Source organism: Talaromyces atroroseus, assembly GCF_001907595.1.
Source record: "Talaromyces atroroseus strain IBT 11181 chromosome Unknown scaffold_2, whole genome shotgun sequence".
Lineage (NCBI taxonomy): Eukaryota > Fungi > Ascomycota > Eurotiomycetes > Eurotiales > Trichocomaceae > Talaromyces > Talaromyces atroroseus.
Genome location: NW_017971434.1, coordinates 1,941,722 through 1,963,407, shown reverse-complemented (window position 1 = coordinate 1,963,407; position 21,686 = coordinate 1,941,722). Strand labels below are relative to the sequence as shown.

General features: G+C 47.7%; 5 protein-coding genes across 5 annotated transcripts, besides 3 other annotated features; all 5 read right to left on the bottom strand.

Annotated features, from left to right (window-relative positions):
* Positions 1 to 1,181: 1,181 nt before the first annotated feature.
* Positions 1,182 to 1,643, bottom strand: UA08_02790 (hypothetical protein; the record flags this gene model as incomplete). Its single annotated transcript, XM_020264871.1, has 1 exon — positions 1,182 to 1,643. One exon carries the CDS (start codon positions 1,641 to 1,643, stop codon positions 1,182 to 1,184), a length of 462 nt encoding a protein of 153 aa, XP_020122258.1.
* Positions 1,377 to 1,480: a repeat region (Identified by RepeatMasker using a combination of RepBase library and repeat library created with RepeatScout).
* A 2,616-nt stretch (positions 1,644 to 4,259) lies between the features above and the next one.
* Positions 4,260 to 4,522: a repeat region (Identified by RepeatMasker using a combination of RepBase library and repeat library created with RepeatScout).
* Positions 4,523 to 5,202: 680 nt separating this feature from the next.
* UA08_02789 (putative DNA helicase ino80) lies at positions 5,203 to 10,438 on the bottom strand (the record flags this gene model as incomplete). The annotated part of the gene is made up of 4 exons (XM_020264869.1): positions 5,203 to 5,426; positions 5,494 to 9,325; positions 9,394 to 9,873; positions 9,947 to 10,438. The coding sequence occupies 4 exons, from the start codon at positions 10,436 to 10,438 to the stop codon at positions 5,203 to 5,205; spliced, it is 5,028 nt and encodes a 1,675-aa protein (XP_020122259.1).
* A 160-nt stretch (positions 10,439 to 10,598) lies between these two features.
* Positions 10,599 to 10,684: a repeat region (Identified by RepeatMasker using a combination of RepBase library and repeat library created with RepeatScout).
* Positions 10,685 to 11,836: 1,152 nt separating this feature from the next.
* Positions 11,837 to 14,373, bottom strand: UA08_02788 (hypothetical protein; the record flags this gene model as incomplete). The annotated part of the gene is made up of 6 exons (XM_020264868.1): positions 11,837 to 13,059; positions 13,118 to 13,643; positions 13,727 to 13,860; positions 13,995 to 14,144; positions 14,222 to 14,254; positions 14,331 to 14,373. 6 exons carry the CDS (start codon positions 14,371 to 14,373, stop codon positions 11,837 to 11,839), a joined length of 2,109 nt encoding a protein of 702 aa, XP_020122252.1.
* Positions 14,374 to 14,920: 547 nt separating this feature from the next.
* Positions 14,921 to 17,070, bottom strand: UA08_02787 (hypothetical protein; the record flags this gene model as incomplete). Its single annotated transcript, XM_020264867.1, has 4 exons — positions 14,921 to 16,284; positions 16,340 to 16,661; positions 16,715 to 16,754; positions 16,811 to 17,070. 4 exons carry the CDS (start codon positions 17,068 to 17,070, stop codon positions 14,921 to 14,923), a joined length of 1,986 nt encoding a protein of 661 aa, XP_020122253.1.
* A 1,991-nt stretch (positions 17,071 to 19,061) lies between these two features.
* On the bottom strand, positions 19,062 to 21,448 carry UA08_02786 (Transcription factor steA; the record flags this gene model as incomplete). The annotated part of the gene is made up of 4 exons (XM_020264866.1): positions 19,062 to 19,332; positions 19,628 to 21,121; positions 21,198 to 21,297; positions 21,346 to 21,448. The coding sequence occupies 4 exons, from the start codon at positions 21,446 to 21,448 to the stop codon at positions 19,062 to 19,064; spliced, it is 1,968 nt and encodes a 655-aa protein (XP_020122250.1).
* Between the last annotated feature and the right edge of the window lie 238 nt (positions 21,449 to 21,686).

The following is a 21,686-nucleotide window of genomic DNA, read 5'->3' as shown; positions in this document are numbered from 1 at the left end:
CTGACGGCTATCATGGGAAGACAGATGGATTGGGCGGCCAGAGGGTAAAGATCGCGACTGAAGTGTGATCTTGATCGACGTTTTCGGGGACACTTGGATGTGTGGGTACTTGGATTAGGTTCTTACGATGGAATTGATTTAATGATCATTGTTATTATTTATTATTCATTATTCAATCGTTCTTGATTAGCGATGTAAGATTAAGCCGAATTCCTTCAAAAGAAGAATACGGGCCCGGAAAAAGCCCTGGAGGCCCGTCAGTTTGTGGCTGGTTCTAGAGCAAGGGGGAAAAAGTGCAATAGGTAGCCGTAAGTATGCATCATTCGAATATATACTGCCACTTTAAAATTATGGCGTTCAGGAACCTGTCAAATGAAGCAGTTGTGGTGCCTACCTATGTTATACAGTTTCTAGAAATATTCTCTGTAGAATAACGTTTAAGATGACTTTTCTATGTATGAAAGTATCACATGTAAATCGAGATTATGGAGGCAAATGATCGAAATTAGTAATAATAACAGCAGAGTTAAAGCTATTCAGCTTTTTCATAGTCATTCTCCCTTTGCGTTTAGGGTCTATCCATACAAGCACTGAAGTGTTATAATATCTATCTTTTGACCCTGCCCGCTGCATATATAGCTATGTGACGGTCTGACGCCTTGAGGTTTTTTTTTTTTTTTTTTTCTAGAATCGGCAATCATCCCTGCGCAGATATCAAACCCTAAGCGCGGTGCCGGAACTAGGGATAACCTCAACAAGGAAGCATTAGAGCCCTATAAGGAAAGGTATAAGGTATAAAGAAGAGTATAAAGACCCACATAATCTCAGAGACTTCCTGATTTCTTTCCCTTCACTCCATGCTTGATATTCTCGAGAACTGCGCCCTAGGTAGTCCAATACATCTACTTTATGCATTGGCAACGCGCAGCTATGTATTTTGCATTCTCTATAAGATGTATAGCTTTGGACCAGCACTCGCAGCTCGGAGCCCTTAGTGTCCTCTATCAGCTTACTCTGAGGGATATCTTCTTGGAACTTGTCTTCTTTACTGCATATCCTGTTCACGATGCTGGGAAGTTTGGGTATGGGGGAGGCGGGGTCCGAGGATTCATCAAAGCAATTGTTGTCCTATTAAATATAGCTTTTAGTGTCACTTGCGGGCACAGCCGCGGTGTTTATCCTCAGCCCTTGTCTTGGGCCCTTCCCGCATCAGGCACCTCCGATTCTTCAAGTTCCTCAGAAGTTTCAGGCATCTCAGGAACCTCAAGGGGACACACCTCTTCTCTGGCCTGGGCTGCTCGGCTCTGCTGCTGGAGTGTAATTGGTCCATTCCCGGATTCGCTTTCTTGACGATCACGTACCAAGATGAAACTGCAGTTGCCCTCATCCTCCGTTTCGCTGTCACCATCGCGGTCGTCATCATCCTCGTCGTCGTCGTCGTCGTCGATGCTCTCATAGTCGGCGACGTGGCTGCCCTCGTGGCTACTCACGCCGGCCCTGACATTATCAGAGTCTCTCCCGTCTTCAATCTCCGGGACATTGCCATGATCGGCGTTCCTTTCTGCTAGTTGATGATTTATTTCAAGAATTTTGTTATCTGGAGACGGGCAAACAGCATTTTTAAAGCCGGCCTTTTCAAACATTAGCGGTCCGTTTGAGAATAGTATCCGCCCAGATTGAATATGCTTGAGTTCCCTGCGAAGGCTATCGAAGTCAAGGTCTTTTCGGTGCTTTGGAATTTTATTCAAAGCTGCATTTTACGCTGCGTAAGGCTGCCGGAAAAGAGAACGAATTGCCACGGAGGTATCTTGTAATGGTCTTCAAGACGTGGACCATCGCCTTAGCACCTTTCACCCCGTATTTCAATTCGAGCATTGATGGTATCAACTAAGGCTGAAGAAAAAGCAAAAGTGAAAAGATAGAATGGTAATAACTGCAAGGCCACGCGGAATACGTTACTGCACAATCACATGTCGAATCGGACCTGTCCAAGCGATATCATGATCTTACCAAATTATTAAAGGAAGCCCCCCGGTTGTGTAACTAGCCGTATGAGCGATATATCCAGATAGTCTATGATCGGTCAGCTCTGATCAAATGGTAAGTATAGCCGAGGGTGAAATGAAGAGTTCCCCGAATTCAGGTCCCCGCAAAAGAGTAATCTATGGTAAATTGGAGCAAAAATATGAGAAAATAATAAAAAACATTACAACAGCTTAAACATGGTAGTGCTCATCAAGTCTATTGCTGCTTTAATTCTTGCTGTTTTCAGTGTTGAAACACCTGCCCCTCTCCGGAACACCATGGAATACGGCTTCACCCCGTATATGGATAAGAATAATTACAGGGAAAGAATAGATGAGCATATCTTAATACTTTAAGTCTATTATTAGCGGCTTAATGGCATATGTCATTGCGCCGGAGGCTCTATGGATGGACCTTTTTTCTGCTGATTTATTTTGAACTATGTTTTATAAGGTCTATGAGACAGCATGCAATGAAAACGTCAGTACCTTTAAGATCAGCTAGTACTACGAACAGAGATGAACTACCACTGTTTGTTTCAAATGTCGAACCCATTACTAATGTCCTTACGTTTCCTGCTGTGAAGATGGCATGATAATCTCGATACTTACTATCCTTAGAAAGAACTATTGTAGCTAATACTAAGGAATCGGAGTTTAATTGCCATATCTCGCCATTTGCTTTCTGCCAGTGGTAATAACTCCGATGTCTTGTCAAGGAATTTCCCTCAGGAATATCGCGGATTTTACGGTATATCTCTGATTGAGTCTTGCTTGAGACACGCAAGTTAATCAAGTTTTGCACAATCGGTGACAGATAAATATCTCCATCGGGTATGTGCTACTTGTGGTGAATAGAAAGAAAAAGGGACCAATCTTAAAACATAGCCGTACATTAAGCTTGCCCTGACATGTAAATCGTGCCATACATCGGCCATCTCACTGACTCTGAGCCTCCACTGAGGATTGGTAGTTTCGGACATACAGCAGTTCCCTTGCGCCTAAAGTGAAAACCTCCCTACTTCCAAATAATCTCACAAAGGTCCCGCATCGCCTTAGTCACCTCAGATCTAGGGAAGTGTTAGGGTTTATGTTGTTCCCCGCATTTCCCGGCCATGTGGAGGACCAAAGTTGACAGGTAGGTCATCCAACTCGAACATGGAACTCCAATCTAATTCTTCGCGTTAGTTCTACCGCTAGTGAACAAGAAAAGAGCAGTGGGCTTGAGGATGACATCATCTATTGGCGGGGCGAAGTTGCTTCACTAGAGCAATCCATGGACAGCCGCGATAGACCTTTGGAGGAAGAGCTATTCTCTGCATGCAAGGACATAGAAACGCAAAAAAATAACATTGGAGTTGAGAGTTCTTGAGCTATATTCTAAAATTCAGAAGGCCGAGAAAGTGCTTGAAGCCAAGAACTTCGAGATACAAGGTCTGCAGGAGCAGGTTACAAAACTCCGGCGAGCGTTTGGAGCCAAAGTTACAGCATCGCAAGAGAAGTTTGAAGCCGAGAGCCCTGAGGAGCACAAACATAAACCAGCTGTCAACGACATGAGAAATTGCGACGGTCATAAGCATGAAGACAAGAAGGAAAGAAAACACCGCCACGAAAGAGAAGGTTCGTCTCGATCAGCTAGCCTGTAAGGCCAGGCCAAATGATATATAATTCGTGCAAAGGTCTCTCGCAATCTTTACTTAGATGTGCAACCACCACAGTTGGTCTGCATTCGATGGATCTAAGTGCCAATTGCGCATTGCAATGTTGACGTGTCAGCCACACACGCCCATGGTTCGCAAAATTGTTAATGTACTCGGAGTTCCATTCCCTAACCCTTACATTATCTCGCGTATCGTAGTGCTTCCCTTGACTTACCAGTCGGAGGAAGAATAGTTGGTTTGACAGTTGGCTTCATGTACGTAGCCTTGTGCTGTTCTATTCTCTTCAATCTCAAGCACCTCCACTCGCTTTCTTATCTATATATCAATGAATGATATCATACGTCCGGAGGGACTAACCCTTATACACTCGATGCGTTGCTGACAGCATCTTTGGGGGGGGGGGAACGTAACTTAATCCGGACCGGACAGTTGTCACTACGACGATATACCCGAAATCGTTAGTACACAGAACTGAGTGGAAAACCGGAGATAGCTATCATGTAGCAGTAGCAGACCATACGTTTTGATTTACGGATAAAATCAGGACTTGGGAAGAGTGGGTATCGATCGACATGGGAAAGTTTAGCCGAAGCCATCCATATCAGCAATTCCTGGCTCTGGTGAGAAGTACCCGGAAAGGCTGGAAATGGGTAAGAAAGAATGAAAAATGAAAAAAAAAAAGTGTCAAAAACATACAACAGACGGGATTCGCTGGTGGTCACCCACCCAACTACTAACCGGCCGGCGTGTGGCTTAAGTACGGCTGAGCGGACGGGAAGCCCTGTTTTCCACACCCTATGGTCGTATGTAATGGATAAAGGTAGAGAGTGGCTTATATAGGGAGGGTCTTTGTTCAGTATATTGATTGTCATAACAGACGCCTCAAGTTATAGGAAAAGAGAGAGAAGATGAGCCCGAAACCGTATATTGCTAGCCATAGTTATAACTCATCTGTGAACTTTGCAGTAGTAGTAATAATATAGCAGTAACTAGTTAATCATACAATAGTTATGATAATAGTAATAGTAAAAAGCCAAGTACCTTCCATACCGATTCTAAAAGAAAAAAGTAAAAAAGAAAGAAGAAAGACGAACAAATCAAATGAACAAATCTCCCATGTCGCTGCTCTTCTCGTCGTAGAATGAATACAAGACAAATAATAAACAAAGGCAAGAATGGGAACAACACACAAATGATTATGAATAGAAAGTAATAAACAAAACCGACAGCATTGAATACTCGTATCAACTCAAGTTAGTAGTAAAACAAAACTCCCGAGTCTAATCGTCCATTTAAACAAAATCTTTTTGGGTGTTTTTTTTTTTTCTTTTTCAAAGGGTCGATTCTTCAATGCTCCGGCAAATGGTAGAAAGAAAAAAAAAACAACAACCTTCTGACAAATAAAGTCATGTGTATGTCCGACAAACGAGACAAATGCAGGCGTGATAGGCAAAGAAAACGAATGTATAGCGAGAGAGAGAGAATAAAAGGAAATAACTTTTGTTTTCCCTGCGTCATCACTCATCTATAGGATCGTGGTCACCATCAATAAGTCGCAAACGTTCCTTGGTCGTCTTTGCGCGCTTGGAAGGCCCCTTTGTTGATTTACTGCGTTTCCTATTGTTCAAAGGGGACGTCGGCGTGCCTGCAGCAGCAGCAGCAGCGGCAGCAGAAGCTTCACCTGAAACAGGTGTTGCAGCTCCAGAGGGCTTTGCACTGACATCGTCGAAATGTCCTTCGCCTGTAGAACATCAAACGTTAGTTATTGATGCGGATATGTATACACATGCAGAAAGACTATGACTTACCCTCGTGGTACATATCATCTAATGTGAGATCCTTCTTCTTCTTAGGTTGGGCCTTCTTTCCCTTCTTTACGGCTAGATCCTCGCCGCGTTCTAGCGCTTCTCGCTCCTTTTGTTCCAACAACTCGGCTTGTTCGTCGTCCGCAAGCCACATAGCAATGTCTTTAGTGCGGTTCTCGCGATGACGAGTGTTGAAGTCAACACCGCCAGCAGCACCACCAGAGATGACGACTCGTTGCACTTCTTCCTTCTGCAAAGCACGCTTGCGAATTCGCTCCTCAATTGTGCCGCGAGTGATGAGTCGATAGACTGTGACTTGTCGTGTTTGACCCAAACGATGAGCTCTGTCCATCGCTTGAGAATCAATGGTGGGATTCCAATCGGAATCGTAGAAAATGACGGTATCTGCAGCCGTAAGATTGATACCGAGACCACCGGCACGTGTCGAAAGTAAAAATACAAATATTTCCGGACGATGCTGGAAGTCTGCAACAGTGTCACGACGGTCTTCAAGCTTAGTGCTTCCATCAAGTCGACAGTACTTGTAGTTGCGATAAGTCAAGTATTCTTCCATCAAGTCAATCATGCGGGTCATTTGGAAGTACAACAAGACACGGTGGCCGCCATTCTTGAGCTCGCGAAGTAGCTCGTCTAGTTTAGCCAACTTGCCAGAGTCTGTCACGAAGCGCCTCATGGACGGTATTTCAATCTTGGTGTAACGGCCCTTGGACGAGATTGGTTCAGGCAGCATTGGAGAATGCGAATAAGGAGTAGGGTCCAGTTTCTTTTCGACAATCTGCTCGTCCAATTGTCGACTCTGGATTGCGAAGAGTGCTCGCCGAGCGGGCACATTATACAGTATGTCTTGAGTCTCTTTGATCGCTGCCTGCCCGGAACAAGATATGGTGATTGGCGGTGCAGCTGCGACAGGAATAGCTGCAGGTTCGATGGTGGCCAAACCCTCTCTGTCAAAGGTCCTACGCGAAACAGTCAAGAGTTCTCGCATGTACCCCTCTGTAGTTGAGTCGTAGACGGCAGTCTGATCATTACGATTGACAACTTGGAAGAGCGAATGCCGGAGGATTGAATTAAAATCATCCTCGTCAGATTTGTCGTAGGCAACACTGAGCCGCGATAGACGGTTTGGCACTCCGCGTCGACGGACAGCACGTTCAAAGAGCCCAAGATGCGACGCTTCATACGCCTCATCAGGAGAGACATCGGCAAAGCGCAAGAACGAAAAGGCCTGATCCTCGGCAACACTTCTCTTGATGTTTTCTGGCGTCCAGATATTCATGAGCTGTGAGAGGTACTTGTTTCGGAAACCGGCTTTTTGGTTGCGCGGACCGGCAACATCAATGCGCCCTTCGTCACTACAAAGCAGGCGAGGAAGTTCATAGTCAATGAGACTGCGAGTCGAATAGCGTACATCCACACTGTGTCCTTCTCTTAAGAAGGATGCAGTTTCGGCAAAATGTGCTATGGCCAATGGAGATCGAGTGTCGGCACGCTCGAACAAATCTGGATGGTTGCAAACCTTGCGGAATTGCATCACGAGATTCATCAAGGTAGTGCTGTCCGCCTCGTCACCAACAGCGGCCTTCTCAATTAGATCCATGATGCTGACACGGTTCCTCAAGTTAGAATAGTAAGCTCGCTGCCGGTATGTCAGGTCACAGAAGACATCCTTTTCAACCTTGTCACCCAACTCCTGCTGCACGTGTTTCTTCACACGACGGAGCATAAATGGCTTAAGGATCATATGAAGACGCCTGAGTTGATCCTCGTTGAGTTTCGTGTTACTCTGAGCATGACTCTCGATGTCCTTGGAGAACCATTCACTAAACTCGTCATGCGAGTCGAATAGCGTAGGCATGATGAAATGCAGCAGAGCCCACAATTCTTGCATGTTGTTCTGGATAGGAGTACCCGTGAGCAAGAGCCGGTTACGGCAAGAGAATCCCAAAAGATTCTTCCATCGTGAACTCTGTGATGACTTGATAGCCTGGGCTTCATCGAGAATCATATATTGCCATTTGACTTTTTGGAAGTACTGAGCATCCAAGACAACTAACTGATAAGACGTCACCAGCACGTGAAACTCCGACTCCCTGGTGTACGTAAGATGCTTACGGTCCCAGAATTTACGCAAAATCTTGCGATCTTTCGCAGAACCCCAGTACGGAAGCACTTTGATGTCTGGAACGAACTTGGTAATTTCCTGCTGCCAATTGTGGAGTGTTGATGCCGGAGCAATGACCAGGAATGGACCCCAAATGTTGTGTACCTCAGCAAGATAGGCCATAACAGAAATTGACTGGACTGTTTTTCCGAGACCCATCTCGTCTGCCAAGATTCCGTTGATACCTTGTTCGTAGAGGTTGACTAGCCAATTGAGACCTTTCAGTTGGTACTCCTTCAGCTGAGCAGTGAGCATATTTGGCTGTGAAATCTGGATGTCACCCAAGCTAGTCGGGTTCTGAAAATTCATCTCCCCTTCATCGAGCGCTGCCATTGGGTCTTCTTCATTGTTGAAAGCACGCGCACGAGCCTGGGCCTCTTCCACTGCGTTTTGGGCGTTGGCCATGGCAGCCCTGCGAAGTTCTGTTTCGTCCTCCGCATCGAAATCGAGATCCTCGAAATTGGTGACCCCAGTTTTCATGTCCGCTACGCTGTTGGGCAAATCAACAACGTGAGCATTTGGCTTGCCTGGCTGGATGGTCTCTCCGGTAGAATCAACCGAGGCATCAGCTGTAGCTGCACCTTGTGCTTCATCGGTTTTGATTTTACGACCGATAAAGTGAGAGTAAAGCTCTGTCTGGGAGATAAGAAAGTTGAGCTTGCGCTTCTGACGATTTGCCTCTCGATCGGCTTCTGCTCGCTTGGCCATTTCTAGCTCTTGTTTCTCTGCCATACGGCGCAAATCTCGCTCTTCACGCTCGTTTCTCTTCCAGAAAGACATCATTTCACGCATGGTACGCTTGGCTCGTGCTTGCGTATCCTTCATACTCTTGTTGGTACGTTCTTGCCATTTGCGAGATTGTTTGCTAGCCAACTGGGCTGTCTTGCGCAGATTCTCCTGGCGAGTGCTGAGAGACATGGTCTTGATGCGATAGACCTTTGGAATGTCCTTCCTAGCAATGTCGCGCCAGATTTGCTCATAGATTTGGTTGAAGCCTTTGGTTTCGTAGGCATTCGCAGGAGTTGGCGTGGTCTCTTTCGAACGCAGTCCCTTAGCCTCTTTCCTGAGAGCAGATGGGCGAAATTCATCTTTGGGTGCAATTGCTATGAGCTCCTCCCTCTCAGCAGCCGCATAAGCCATCTCAGCAGCATCTTTTTCAGCTTGCTTCTTCTCTTTCGATTTCTTAGGGCGGGACGAAGGAGCAGAACGAGCGGGTCTCTTCTTTGTGGATGGGGATCCTCCTTTGCTGATGTGGAATGAGCTTGTAATGCCGCCTTCCATGTTAGGAGCAAGAGGCGTGACTTCACTGATCTCCGCAGGTTGGTTTCCCTTCTCAAGAGCGCGTTTGACGCCTTTGATTTTCTTTTGGGCCTTTTCAGCTTCACGTAGAAGTTTCTCCTTCTCCACAGGATCGAATGTACGCTTAGCCCTGCGTTCTGCCTCGAGTTTCTTGGCTGTCTCGAGTCGCACAGTGTTCTCGCGACGACGCTTTCGCTGCATATCCTTCTTACGCTCTTTTTCGTCTTGGATTTCCTTCCGCTGGACCTCAGCGATAACCTCATGCTCGTTCGCTTTCCGGAAACGCTCAGAACCAGCTTCGGCGCCGGTCGCAAAATTTGCGCTCAGTTTCATGAGAAAGTCATTGCGACGGCGCTAATTTCAGTAGAAAAATTAGCTATACTGAACTCTCCCACACAAGACGATGATATAGGAATACGTACCTTGCACTTGTGAGACTCTAGGATGTCAGCGTCCATTGCTCGCTTCTTGCTTCTGGCGAGGAAAAGCTGAAACTCGGCCTCGAAGCCAAAATCATCTTCCAGATCACTCTTTTCGGCTCTGTCAATCTCTGCAATGTTACGCTCGATAGCTTCATGGTCCTTCTGTGTCAAACGTGGCACTTTGACAGGAGGAGGACGCGCCTGAACGATGGGCCTTGGCGCTTCTTTTATAGTACCGTTTTCTCGAGAACGGAAAGATGCTGCATCGTCACGATCAACGATGTGCTGTCGCTTTTCCAGACTGGGTTTCTTTTCCAGCCTGGGAAGAGGCATTACTGGAGTCAGCTCTGGTTTCTTTGAGACGGATATAGGCTGGGCAGGGACAGGAGCAGCTGGTGAAACGCGTCGAGGGGGCATTTCGTCGGCAGGCTCGGAGAGAATGCTTGCGAAAGACATTGGGTCGGCCGCACGTGCAGGTTTCTGTTTGTGGTTAGAGAGAGAAAAAAAAAAAGATACGGGGAGATGGTCCCAACAGGGACGCTGATTAACTTACAGATTCCTTCGGCGAAGGTGGACGGATCACCGGTGAGTGAGCGGCGAATCCATTTTCACGAGCAGAGATGAAGGAAGTGCCCGGCTCCTTCTTTGGGGATAACAGATGACTGTCATGACGGTGAGAATGTGACTGCCCATACGGAGGGGCAGAGTGAGTATCCGACATGCCGTGGCCAGGATGTATCCGGGGCAAAGAATAAGTGGCAGCGCCGTGACCTGGATAGGGAGGCGAAGCGTCCGAATGGGGAGCGCCGTTCAAGGGAGGCAGCGTGTTGGACAGCGGAGAGCTGGCATGGACGAAGTGCGGGCTGCGGGAAAAGGACGAAGCATAGGGCTGGGGCGTCTCGGGAGGAGGGTGTTGCTGGTATTGATCGGAGTTGGGATAATACGAGCGGCTTTTCGGGGGGGATGAAGAGTAGGAGGCGTAGTTGGGTTGCTGAGCGGGCGGAGGAGGAGAGCGTAAGCTGTATGGTGGTGGAGCCCCCGACATGATGCAGACAGACAGAAGGACGTATCTTGAGAGCGTGCGTGATGGGACTGTGGCTAATTTATCTCGGGCGGTGGATGCGAGCCATGGATGGATTCTGTGCCAGCTGGCGGGTTAGACTACGTATCCTGAAGTGAACCGCCCAGCCTCATCATCAAAAGACGATGGCAACGGCAATGGCAGTGACAATGGTGATGGTGATGGTGATGGTGATGGTGATGATGGTGGTGGTGGGTTTGACGATGATAGGATGTATACCTGGCAAGTGATGGAAGGAAGAAAAAGTCCGCGCGAGTTCTGCGTTGGGTGTTGGGCTTTGTTGGAGCGATGCCAGTGCGGTCAAAGGCAGGGCCGACCGAAACGTTGTTGCGACCCGGCTGCGGCGGCGTTTCGTGCAGTCCGCTGCGGTGCTGGGGTTTATTTGGTGTGTTTGTAACTGCAATTTCCAAGGCGGCGTGTGCTGGCGCAGGGAGGCTGGATATGCGCGCGAGTAGAGCGCTGTCGTGGTGTACGTAGGTAGTACGCAGAGAAAAAGAGAGAGAGGGCGAGACTGAGTGAGTGAGTGAAGTTATTCGTCAGTCTGGTTGTGGTGATGGGGCTGGTGGCAGGGGCAGGCGGACGGTGGAAAGGGAAGAAAAGGAAAGAAGGAATGGGCGGGGGATGGAGGATGCAGAAACTATCGAGCGACTGATGATCCAATTCGCTTGGCTGGTTTCTGTTGTTTGCCCATACTTTTTCGCTCCCCTTTGCATGATGCCGACGACTTCCCTTAGGAGGTTTTGCTTAAGGGAATGCCATTGCTGCGCCGTTGCCCGCCGTACGGTAACCGAAATACAGTTACGGGATGCACCGTCTACCACGCAAATGTAATTCAACTCGGCGCGTATTGTGTGTAACAGTCCGCGTATTAGTACCCGTGACGGACCGCATACCCCGAATACTGATGTCATGCACGCTGATTGCCGGCAATACGCGACTTCTCTGATTCATTTTGTGCTATGCATGGCAGGATTGTCGGTGACAGCTGATTGCCACATTGGAATAATTCTTTTCTTTTTATTTTTTTTTTGGTTGCTTCTATTGCCAGCGCCCACAGACTCTTTTCGGCGTGGCTTGATGTGGCTGCGGGAAATTAGACCGAGCGATGCCGAGGAATACAATACAACAATACCATACAATACAACACAATAGAAAATACGCAGGGACAAAAAGAATAATCAACTGCAAAAACACCAAGTGTGTCTGTTCTATATAGACAGGTATCAACCATCAAGGCTCGTTAGGCACTGGTAACATTGACATAAACAAAGACAAAGGGGTAATCGACATGAGCTAGATAGGTATACCAAGAAACAATTTAGAAGAGAAGCGCAAGAAGAGAACAGAGAACATGCACGGAAATCATACAGCCCCCGGTCCTTTATGGTTAGACTGGTCGAGAAGCAGCGTAGGCTTGATATAGTCTTCATCCAACTGTCGGAACCATTCTGCATGGTCGCCTGTAGGTCCGCCCGAGAACAGTTCCCGAAGCGCATTGCGAGCGCTTATCGGCTCACGCTCCGCGACGCGCCGAGCAGGGGAAGCGCTGCTTGATGTGTTAAGGGTTTGGGTCTGAGGCTGAGACGGCGAGCGGCGGAGGCGAGAGGTGGATGGTGCTGCCGGAGGCAGATCGTCGTCAGAGATTGGATCAACGTCCAATTCAAAGTCATCGTCGATATCAACTCCCACTTGTTTTCCGGTTCGGTTCTGCCCGCGCACGGCAGCGATGTCCTCATCGCTGCCAATCTCGCTTCCACTCCTGCTCCCGGAAACTACTCCTAGAAGTCCCTGGGTTGAGGTTTGGTCTCGACGCGCTTCGCGATCTTTGGGGTGGAATGCATTCGCCTTGCGCACGGAACTCCTTGACCGAGACGGAGGGCTCGGTCGGCGATTGTTGCCACTGGAGTAGCTATCCGTGGTTGGTATACCTGGGCGATCGCCGACAATGTCCAGTGGAATTGTGCGATCATTGGCACGCGGGGTGTAGCCAATGCCAGAGCTGTTTGCTCGTTTATAGTACGTGCCACCGTGAGTGACTTCGATATCGAATTCGTCATCCGAGTCAACTTCCTCCACCACTCCGGTGCGAATTCCAAGTATTTCCAGCATACGGGCAGTGGTGCCTCCAAATATAATGACCGTCAGCACGACCACGACCAGCACCGTCGCCCTCAATGCAGGTGCGTTTACACCGGACATGCCAGCCGCCAGCGCAACTCCGACTGCACCACGCAATCCCGCCCAGAACAGCATGGCCTGGTACGAGAACGGTAGTTCGTCCGCTACATCCTTTCCACGCCGTCGTGCTCGGTAGCGAATGAACCAATTCACCGCCTTTGATAGTGGGAATACAGAAAGGTATCGCGCAAAACAGATGCCCACGACAGCAACGATGATAAAGAGCGGCTTAAACTGGAGGTCAGATTCAACAAAAAGATCCAAGCCTAGGTAGATGAAGATAAAGTTCTCGCTTAGTTGCGACATCACCTGGAATAGGTATTTGGTGGTGAGTTGCGTCCTTCGAGACATGTTGTAATAAGCGTAGTGTTTAAGCGTGATTCCGCAGAAGAGCAGGGAAACAATGCCTGCATGAGGATTTATGTTAGCCTGGTTTTAAAACACATGAGAGCAAAGACTACCCACCGGAAAGATAGATTCCGTTGGAGAAGAAGTAGGCTGCATAAGCGATCAAAACAATCAGACAGCTTTCGATCTTCGGCATACGACGGACATGTGTATATTTGAGACCCAGCGCAGTCGCAACTCCAACAAGCATTCCGATCAGCATACTGCCAAAGAAAACCAGTAAGAAAAGCCCAATGGCCTCAAACAGGTTGAGGACAGTAAGCTTCGCCGCATCGTTTTCGGCATATTTCTGGGCAGTCTCAAACAAGACGATGGCGACGGCATCGTTCAAGATCGACTCGCCAAAGATCACAGTATACAGTTTCGGCTCGACTTTATATAGATTGAAAATTGCGAGAATGGTCACGGGGTCGGTGGCCGAGAGAGTCGCGCCGACAGAAATGGCTTCGACGAAACTGATGTTCAATCCGTCCAGGGGAATTCGCGTCCATAGATACAGGATAAGACCCAAGACGATTGCCGATATGAATGTACCCGCGAAAGCGAACGTCAAGATAGTGCCAATATTGCGAAAGAAATTTGCCTATACGTTGTCAGTCCCAAAACACATAACTCTAATGCATCATCATCACTTGGAAAAGTCTAAATATTCCCGACATTACTGACCTGGTGTAGCTCATATCCCGACGCCAGAATAATCGGCGGTAGAAGCAAATTGAAGAAGAACTGATAGTCAAACGTGACACTATCTTGAATCGGCGACGGAGGAGTCAATCGAATAATCAGGCCGACAAACATCCCTAAGTTCGATACAAGTCAATATCAATCTCTTCTCTCTCTCTCTCTCTCTCTCTCTCTCTCTCTCTCTCTCTTTTTTTTTTTTTTTTTTTTTTTTTTCTTTTTTTCAAAAACTTCACAAGCGTGGCAAACTCACCGCCGAATATTGACAGCACCGTTTCATGAACAGCCTGGATCTTCCTTTGCTGGAGAATATAACTTGTGAACAGCGCGCAAATCAAGAGCATGATCAAAATAAACAAGGCCCAGGAGCTGAAAAACTCCTTCTTTTCTGGCTCCGGCGCATCTGTATATGAATCATAATCGTCTCAGCAGTCGCACGCAACACTTAACACAACGATAAGACAAAGATGAAATACCTACCATCCTCCGGATCTGAGTCTTCTGCCGCTCTGCCTAAAGTAGTCTGTTAGCATCTTCTTGGGCTTGTTGGGATAATATCATTAGCATTGCGTTCACAAGTGAGACGTACGCAGGAGATCCCCCGCAAATTCAAAGGCGAACTTGGCCGCCATGGCTCCGTCGGGTATTTATATTTCTTTTAATTATATTTTGGTTGATAGATTCGATATCCTTATCCCACCTTCAGGCTAATGCTGGATGCTGCCGAAGCGGTGGTGGTGGCTGTTGTCGTCGTACTTAATCGTTGATAATGGGATTGTTGTTATCGAGCTCCAGATGATGGAAAACGCCCGCGCCAAGTGTTGCGCACATAATCCCAGTGCTGAGAACTCTTAGCAAAGCGACGTGAAAAGAGAAAGGAAAAAAAAATAAACAGATCAATAATAGATTAAAAGTCCATGGTCCAGAACTTGCAGGGGGTTCAAGTTGTCTGGTGCAACTGATGGATATCTGGCCTTCGCTTGTTTCCGACGCAAGCTTCACTCACTTAACGCAGGCGCCTGCGGGAACCGGCCAATCAGCGAGCTGGCTGCAAGATCCCGCGCGCCCACTGTCCAGTAGCCAATGCAAGCTATCGCGTTTACTACTCGATTCTATTTATTCTAAGATTCAATGTAGTGCAAAGAAATGGTTCTTAAATCAATAATAAATAAACATGGGTTATTTTGCGCGCTTCTCTTCAAGCCTCCTCGTCAAAAACGCAGCCACCAAAGCGGCACATCCCCCAAACCGCATAACCCAGCCCACACTATCATCCCAGGGCTCACCGCGCGGCTTTTGCAACAGCCTGAAGATAAGACTGCTCACGATCGTGGAGAAGATCTGTGGCATCGAGATGGCGACGTTATGCAGACCGAGCACGATACCAGCTTGGTCGGTGGACTGGGGTTCTGCGCCGATAATCCTGGGGACAGCAGACGCCTCAATATCGTCGTTATCATCGACATTGCCGTTCTCTTCGTCTCTGTTATCCGCAGTATTTGCATGACGCGGCCCATATTCATTGCCGAGTTCTGCTTGCAGGCGATTCAGCCGTCTCTCGGCATCACGCTGCGCCACTTCAGCAGATATCAGCGCAAATGGTGCCCATAGAGTGACAGCCCAGGAGATCCCGATGATGCCGATCACGGCGGTCGCTGCCCAAATAGAGGCGATGAAGAATGTGCTAAACATGCAGAGTGCAAACAATACATGTGAAAAGAGCCATGTGCGTCGCAAGGTGAGGCCAGGGATGCGAAGCTTCGTGAGCATTGTCGAAACCCATTTTGTCTTGGTTTTATTCTTCTCCTTCTTCAAATTGGTAGAAGTTATAGTCTCATTGTTGCCCCTGTTGGTCTCATGGTCCAGCAAAGACTCATATACAACATTGTCCGGACTATCAGCCAATGATCCGCTTCGTTCCCTATCCCGGACCGCTGCCGGAACCTCAATCCGGTTGTATGAAGGCACGATGACGAGCGGCAATACGATATTCGAAGTAAAGCATATAATCGCATTGACGAGAAGAGCAAAGGAACCAATGCGCGTCGCTGCCTCCCAAGCTTTGTTAATATCATCGTCTGACAAATTGCGATGTTCCTCAAAAATCGGGTTCACATATATTTGACCGATATAGGTCGTCGAATAGTAGAGGAAGGGGAACCATCCAATCCAAGCCGCGAGTTGCACTTCGCACACCGTGCGGATCTGCGGAGGCAGGCCACGGATGGATTTGATGGTGCCTCTGAAAAAGGAAATCAGTCCCAGATCGCCCGATGGCGGTGGTCCCTCGAGTCGCGGGTCGCGCTCTTTGATATAAATGCAACTGATCAACAGTGTAAACCCCAGCGAGAAACTCGCAATCAGACAGAGGACCTTGAACTGCGTGTTCCCGAAGAAGGGGAAAACTTTTGGCAAATCTGTGTATGCAAGTATATACCCTATAATGTTGCCGGCGCCTGTCAGTCGACCAGCCCACGCATTCGCTGACTCTTGTTGATGTGCTGGCGCACCGTCGACGATAAAGGCTCGAATACCGGCTTGAACTATGTATCCGGTTAGCAATGAAGCGATAACATGGCCCAGAGAACGCACACATACCTGTGTTAATAGCAAAGTCTAAAGAGAACATCAATATCGTAGCAATTACTATCGTAGTAATCTTCACGCCATCTGACAGTGCATCCGCACCAAATAACCCGAGCAGACCTGACACAATCTCGCGCACCCAGGCCAGCAGCATCAAACAGAGGATCGTGGCCGCGCCACCGACAATCATAAAAGGCTTCCTCTTACCCCAAGGAATGCGGCAATTGTCACTTCGAATGCCAATATAGGGCTGTACAAGCGTGCCTGTTAAGGGGCCAGCAACCCATACAATAGCTAGTAGGGCCTTGCTCATGCCCAGTGAGAGTAAAAATGGCTATCAGGTAATTAGAGAAGATGCTTCAAGAGAAAAGAATAAGCTGTCCTTACTGAGCCATTGGAAAGTTCGACGGACCAAACGACTTGCAACCTTTTATTGCATATCAGTAAAACCTGGATATCAACCCGAGAAAAAGGGACACTCACCCGCCTATACTGAGTGTGAGCAAGAAAATATACAGAGTACTCTTTGACTCCTCGTGGTCCTGGAGTCCATTCAAAAAGCCCCCCGCAATAGGATCCTCGTCCATAATGTCCTGCTCTTCCTCTTCATCTTCTTCTCGGACTTGACGATGAAACTCATCGTCAGCTTTCACGGGTGACGACGCGAGAGGCGAAGTCTCGTCGACGTCGACATTATTAGCAATGCGAGAATAACTACTATTATTATTATCGGAACTCGACATCTGGACTCAAATCCCACCAGACTTCGTAAATATGAAGGATCAACTTGGGCTTCGGCCTTCGTGGAGGGTTAGATAGATCTAGTTAGATCAAGTGATATTATTGTCGTTCTCCGAATTTAAAGTCGCACCATTTCTGGGACTGTCACATTTGATCATGGATATAGATAGATGACGATTATTTTTCCAGACATATAGCGCATGGATGATAACAATGAATGAGCAATAAGCAAATGAATGTCCTCCGTATCGAACGCGGTCATTCATGATTCAGCTCCTTATCCGCTTTTCACGTGACCAGTCTAATCGTATCAAGAAGCGCGTTATCAGCACGTGGTTCGCTCTGCTTAGTCATGGTATATAAACCTCCTTCGACATCTTCTACTGTGGTATATCTCTCGCCTGGACAGGTCTTAGACATATGATCTATTTCTTCATGATGCAGACTGCGGTGAACACGCCTTGTTTTTAATAAAGGTCCTACAATCTTATGTAACAGTCCCCTTTCGCTCAAATCCTTCTTCATTCGACATAGCGCTCCTTGCCTGACGCCCCTCCACTCATGCACCGGTCAAACTCTTCTTGTGCTCCTCGCTAGGCAAGCTTAGGCTTTATTGTATAGGGCCAATTGTCGACGATGGTATGGTTCTCCTTAACCTGCGTACCCCCACAACGTGGGAGCGAACCTGAACCCTTTCGGAAATGCATATCTGGATGCTTTCATTGTTGATTAGCTAATAAGCACAAAAGAAACAAAATGCCAGTATTTCTAACAATGATAACTGGCTTCTATGCGCCGTTACTTACCGATCAAAGGTGTGGTCGTGGGTTGACCCAATCGTAGCCTCTCCACGCTCAGGATAAAAGAACACAGTTGACCTGACTCTGGAGGGGAAAGTAAGGAAAGCAGGGAAAGTATTTGAGAAGCTTTTACATCACGGGATTGTTTGGAAACAAGCCCTATTTCTTTTCTTCGCCCGTTGCGGCCTCTACAACCGTCCAGGAAGAGAAACGGCATCAACATGAAAAAGCCTAAAGGATTTATCCAAGTTCGACATCTGGTGAAGAAAGGATTGAAGTTTTTCGCGAATGTATAAGGGTTATCTTGCCATACAGATCAGCAGTTGCAGCTCCACTTGAGGTATTGTGAACTTCTTCTAAAGACCATCCAAAAAGAGGATCGGCAATTGTCCTTGTTTCTGCAGTCATCTTACTTCTCTCTCATTTCTCGCTTTTGGGTTGGACCGAGTGTAATGAGAAGAGAAGAGATGCAGGGCATCAGTTTAATCCAATGAAAGTGATAATACGCTCTGTTTGAATTCTTCTTGTTTGTTTCCAGCACATTCTCTAGCGAACAGAGATACTGACATGTCGACGACATCTTTACTCTGGAACATGCCGTATGTACCTAATTGGGCATGCAGTCAAATAGCTAAGTATACAATGTGATCATGTCGCCATAAAGAAGTCCAATATCTTCCTCACCTTGCATGAGGGGAGCTCTGATTGCTTGGCTGGCTGTCAACGAAATATAGTGATGGTGGCGAAGTAAATAGGTTCTTGTGCAGTTTTTGCCTGGCAATACCAAATAGACAGCAAATAACATTTAGGTCGGCACCTTTTCTAGCGTCGAACTTAGATCACATAGGCGAGGACAATTTCGCAAGTCTTAGAAATCGATTTGCTTAGTTTACCCTCCTAGGGTAACACATACAAACACACATACAGACAAAATCCATGTACATGAACATACATACCAGTATCGCCAATCCAAACCCATAACCATTAACCAAGGACAGGTTCTAGAGTAAAAACGGCTTAAAAAAAAGACAACGAAATAAAAAATTATGATCAGTAACAAGGAAGCGAAGAAAGTCTTGTGGGACAATATAAAGTGTCCGAAGCTCCTTGCTTTTCAAACCAACACCAGCTGAAATTTTGTAGCGGTATTGCAAAAGCTCAGCTTCTTTTCGACATTAATACACCAATATGTTCTACATTTGCTGCTGCAAATATTGAGGTGAAATCAGGTGCGGAGCGACCATCGATGACATGGAGGCTTGCATGGGCATGGACGAAGCTGCAGACATTGGCGTCATAGTGGACATACTGACTACACTCGGGTGGACAAAGCTTGGCCCATCCGAGCCCGGCGAGTCTTCTTCAAGAGAGCCAAACTCCTTCTCTTCATTTTCCAAATACTCGTCGCTCAGGGGGTGCTGCGAGCTCTGACCGTCTTGTTGTGTTTCATGAGTCCGACGATGCCTATAAATAAAACAACAAATTAAAATCCACGTCTAGTTGGGCATGCAGAGAGCAGAGACAAGTGCGGTATCCTTACTGGGCAAGGTTATCTGACCGGGAGAAGGCCTTGTTGCAATGAGGGCAGGGATAAGGCCGCTCTTGCGTATGGGTCCTCACGTGCCTAGGTGCTTGATTAGCCTCGGCGCTTGCAGAAAGTAGTGCGACCAATAGGATTGCAGAAACGCAACATGGTGTATAAATAGAAAAATTGCAGGAGAGCAAAATTAGGAAATAATCTGCAAGAAAATAAGCTTACCGTTTCAGATGTTCTAACCTCTTGAAGAGGCGACCACAGGAAGGAATGGGGCAAGAATGTGATTTCTGTGGATATGGCCCTAGTTCCATCATTGTGGCACTCCTGGCGCGACGCACAGGGCCGGGGCGGTCGCCTCGAGCCAACAAACTATGCGGAACAGATGCCTCGACGACATTCTGATTTGCGAGAGCCGCTAGTTCATCTTGCTGTTGCATCATCGGAAGCGTTTGTTCGACACCTTCTTCAAGACTAGGAAGCGGGGTGCCCGTGCGTGAAACTTCATGCAGCATGTCTTTCTGCGATGCAACAGTCGATGAAAAACCATTTTGCAGGGTTCCGGGAGCATGTTGGTCATTTGACTCGGCGGCTTCCGTAACAGGACCTACAGAATTTGAAACGGAACGGCGCAGATCACTCGGTTTGTATGCAGCATAGCTTGTCGCCTGTGTCTGCACGCCTGAGCCCTGGGCAGCAGCAATAGCATTGGTGATCCCGGGGGGAATAGAAGACCGACGCCGACGTTGCTTATAGGTGGGCGACCCTTCAATAACGGAGAAGACATTTCCTTGGTAAGGACGGGAGGTCGCACCCAGCGGAGTCGAGAAATTGGAGGGTGGTAATTGCATCATGGGGTTGAAAGCGGTGGAGCCGACATCAGGAATAGCTGTGTAGAGACCAGTCTCTTCGTTGGCAATGTATGCGGGCTCAGCACCTAGGGGGAGGGCCTGTTGAGGGGGTGTGATTGGCTCAAAAGAGATGCCTCGGTTGCTATAATCTTCATACTGAGACGAAACGAAAGACGGAGCAGGGGAGTATTCCATGTAGGAAGGCATAGATGTGTGGCGTTGGTGTAGGCGGTTGATTGGGATACTGGCGCTTCGGTCATACGGAATCTGGACGTAATCGTTCTCGCGTTTCATCGGCATCGTGACTTGGTTGTATAGAACTGAATTGCCATTGTCCTCGGGGAGCATCGTCATTGCCGACGGGGCCATCTGGGGGGGAGGCATAGCGTCAACGGACCGAACGACTGGAGAAGTGGGCTGGCCATATGTCGTACTTGCGTGTGCAGCAAAAGATGATGAATTTGCTTGTTGCGCCTTAGTGAGCTGTTCGTACAGCGACTGAGACGAGTCGAACTCAAAGGAAAGAGCCGGCTCTGCAACTGCCACCGTAGTAGCCTCCTGGCCCATCTTCTCCCTTTTCAAATCGCGTTCCAAGGCATCGAGGAACAGACGGTCATGTGGGACACTATACCAGTAGAAAACCTTCTGCTTCTTCTGCGTGCGAATGCAGTTATTCTTGTACAAGAAGTCGAGGAACGGGCTTTTGGGCTCTTCGAGGGACGCATCCGTGCCTGATTTCAGATTGCGCAGATCGGAGAAAATTCCCTCTTCAAACTTCTTTGAATTTTTAACGGGGCGCCCGAAGGCCTGGAAACGAAAGGATAAGCATCGGACGATGTCAGTGCCCGAGATATGGAAAAGGTTGTTCCTATCATACAGTCAATAATGAACTGTTCCCTAATAATAATACACCTTGCTCGGAATATAGTTTCCACATTACCCACCAGAGCACGCAAGAAATATAGTCGCCCGTTGGAAGCAAAAAGCGCCGGATCAATTGATCAGGGCTCCAATCGACGGGAGCGGATATTAGAAAATATTTAACTTGAGGTCGTTAGTAGCTCTATCTTCGAAAGGGCTTCAATCGCTTACGATTATCGACTTGTTGCAGAGCGACCTGAGCGTCTTGAGGAAGACTTTGTTGTGCTTCGCTCGATAGCATGAAGGTCTCTGGCTTCTGCGGCGGGGGTGCCATGACGGCACCATGTTGGGGGTACATCTCCTCTACAGGAAAATGAGAAACTCAGTCTAGTTCTTTTTCGCAAAGATCAGCCAACAACAAAGACATTGCAACGCGCTTTTCCCTCCTTTCCCCTCCGGTTATGCAACGAGGGGTATTTCGTATCATACCTTATCTGAATGTGTTTTGCGCGTCACTAGGATCGCTGCAGATCAAATTGCGTGAAAACGTTGGAAATATACTGAAACGAGGA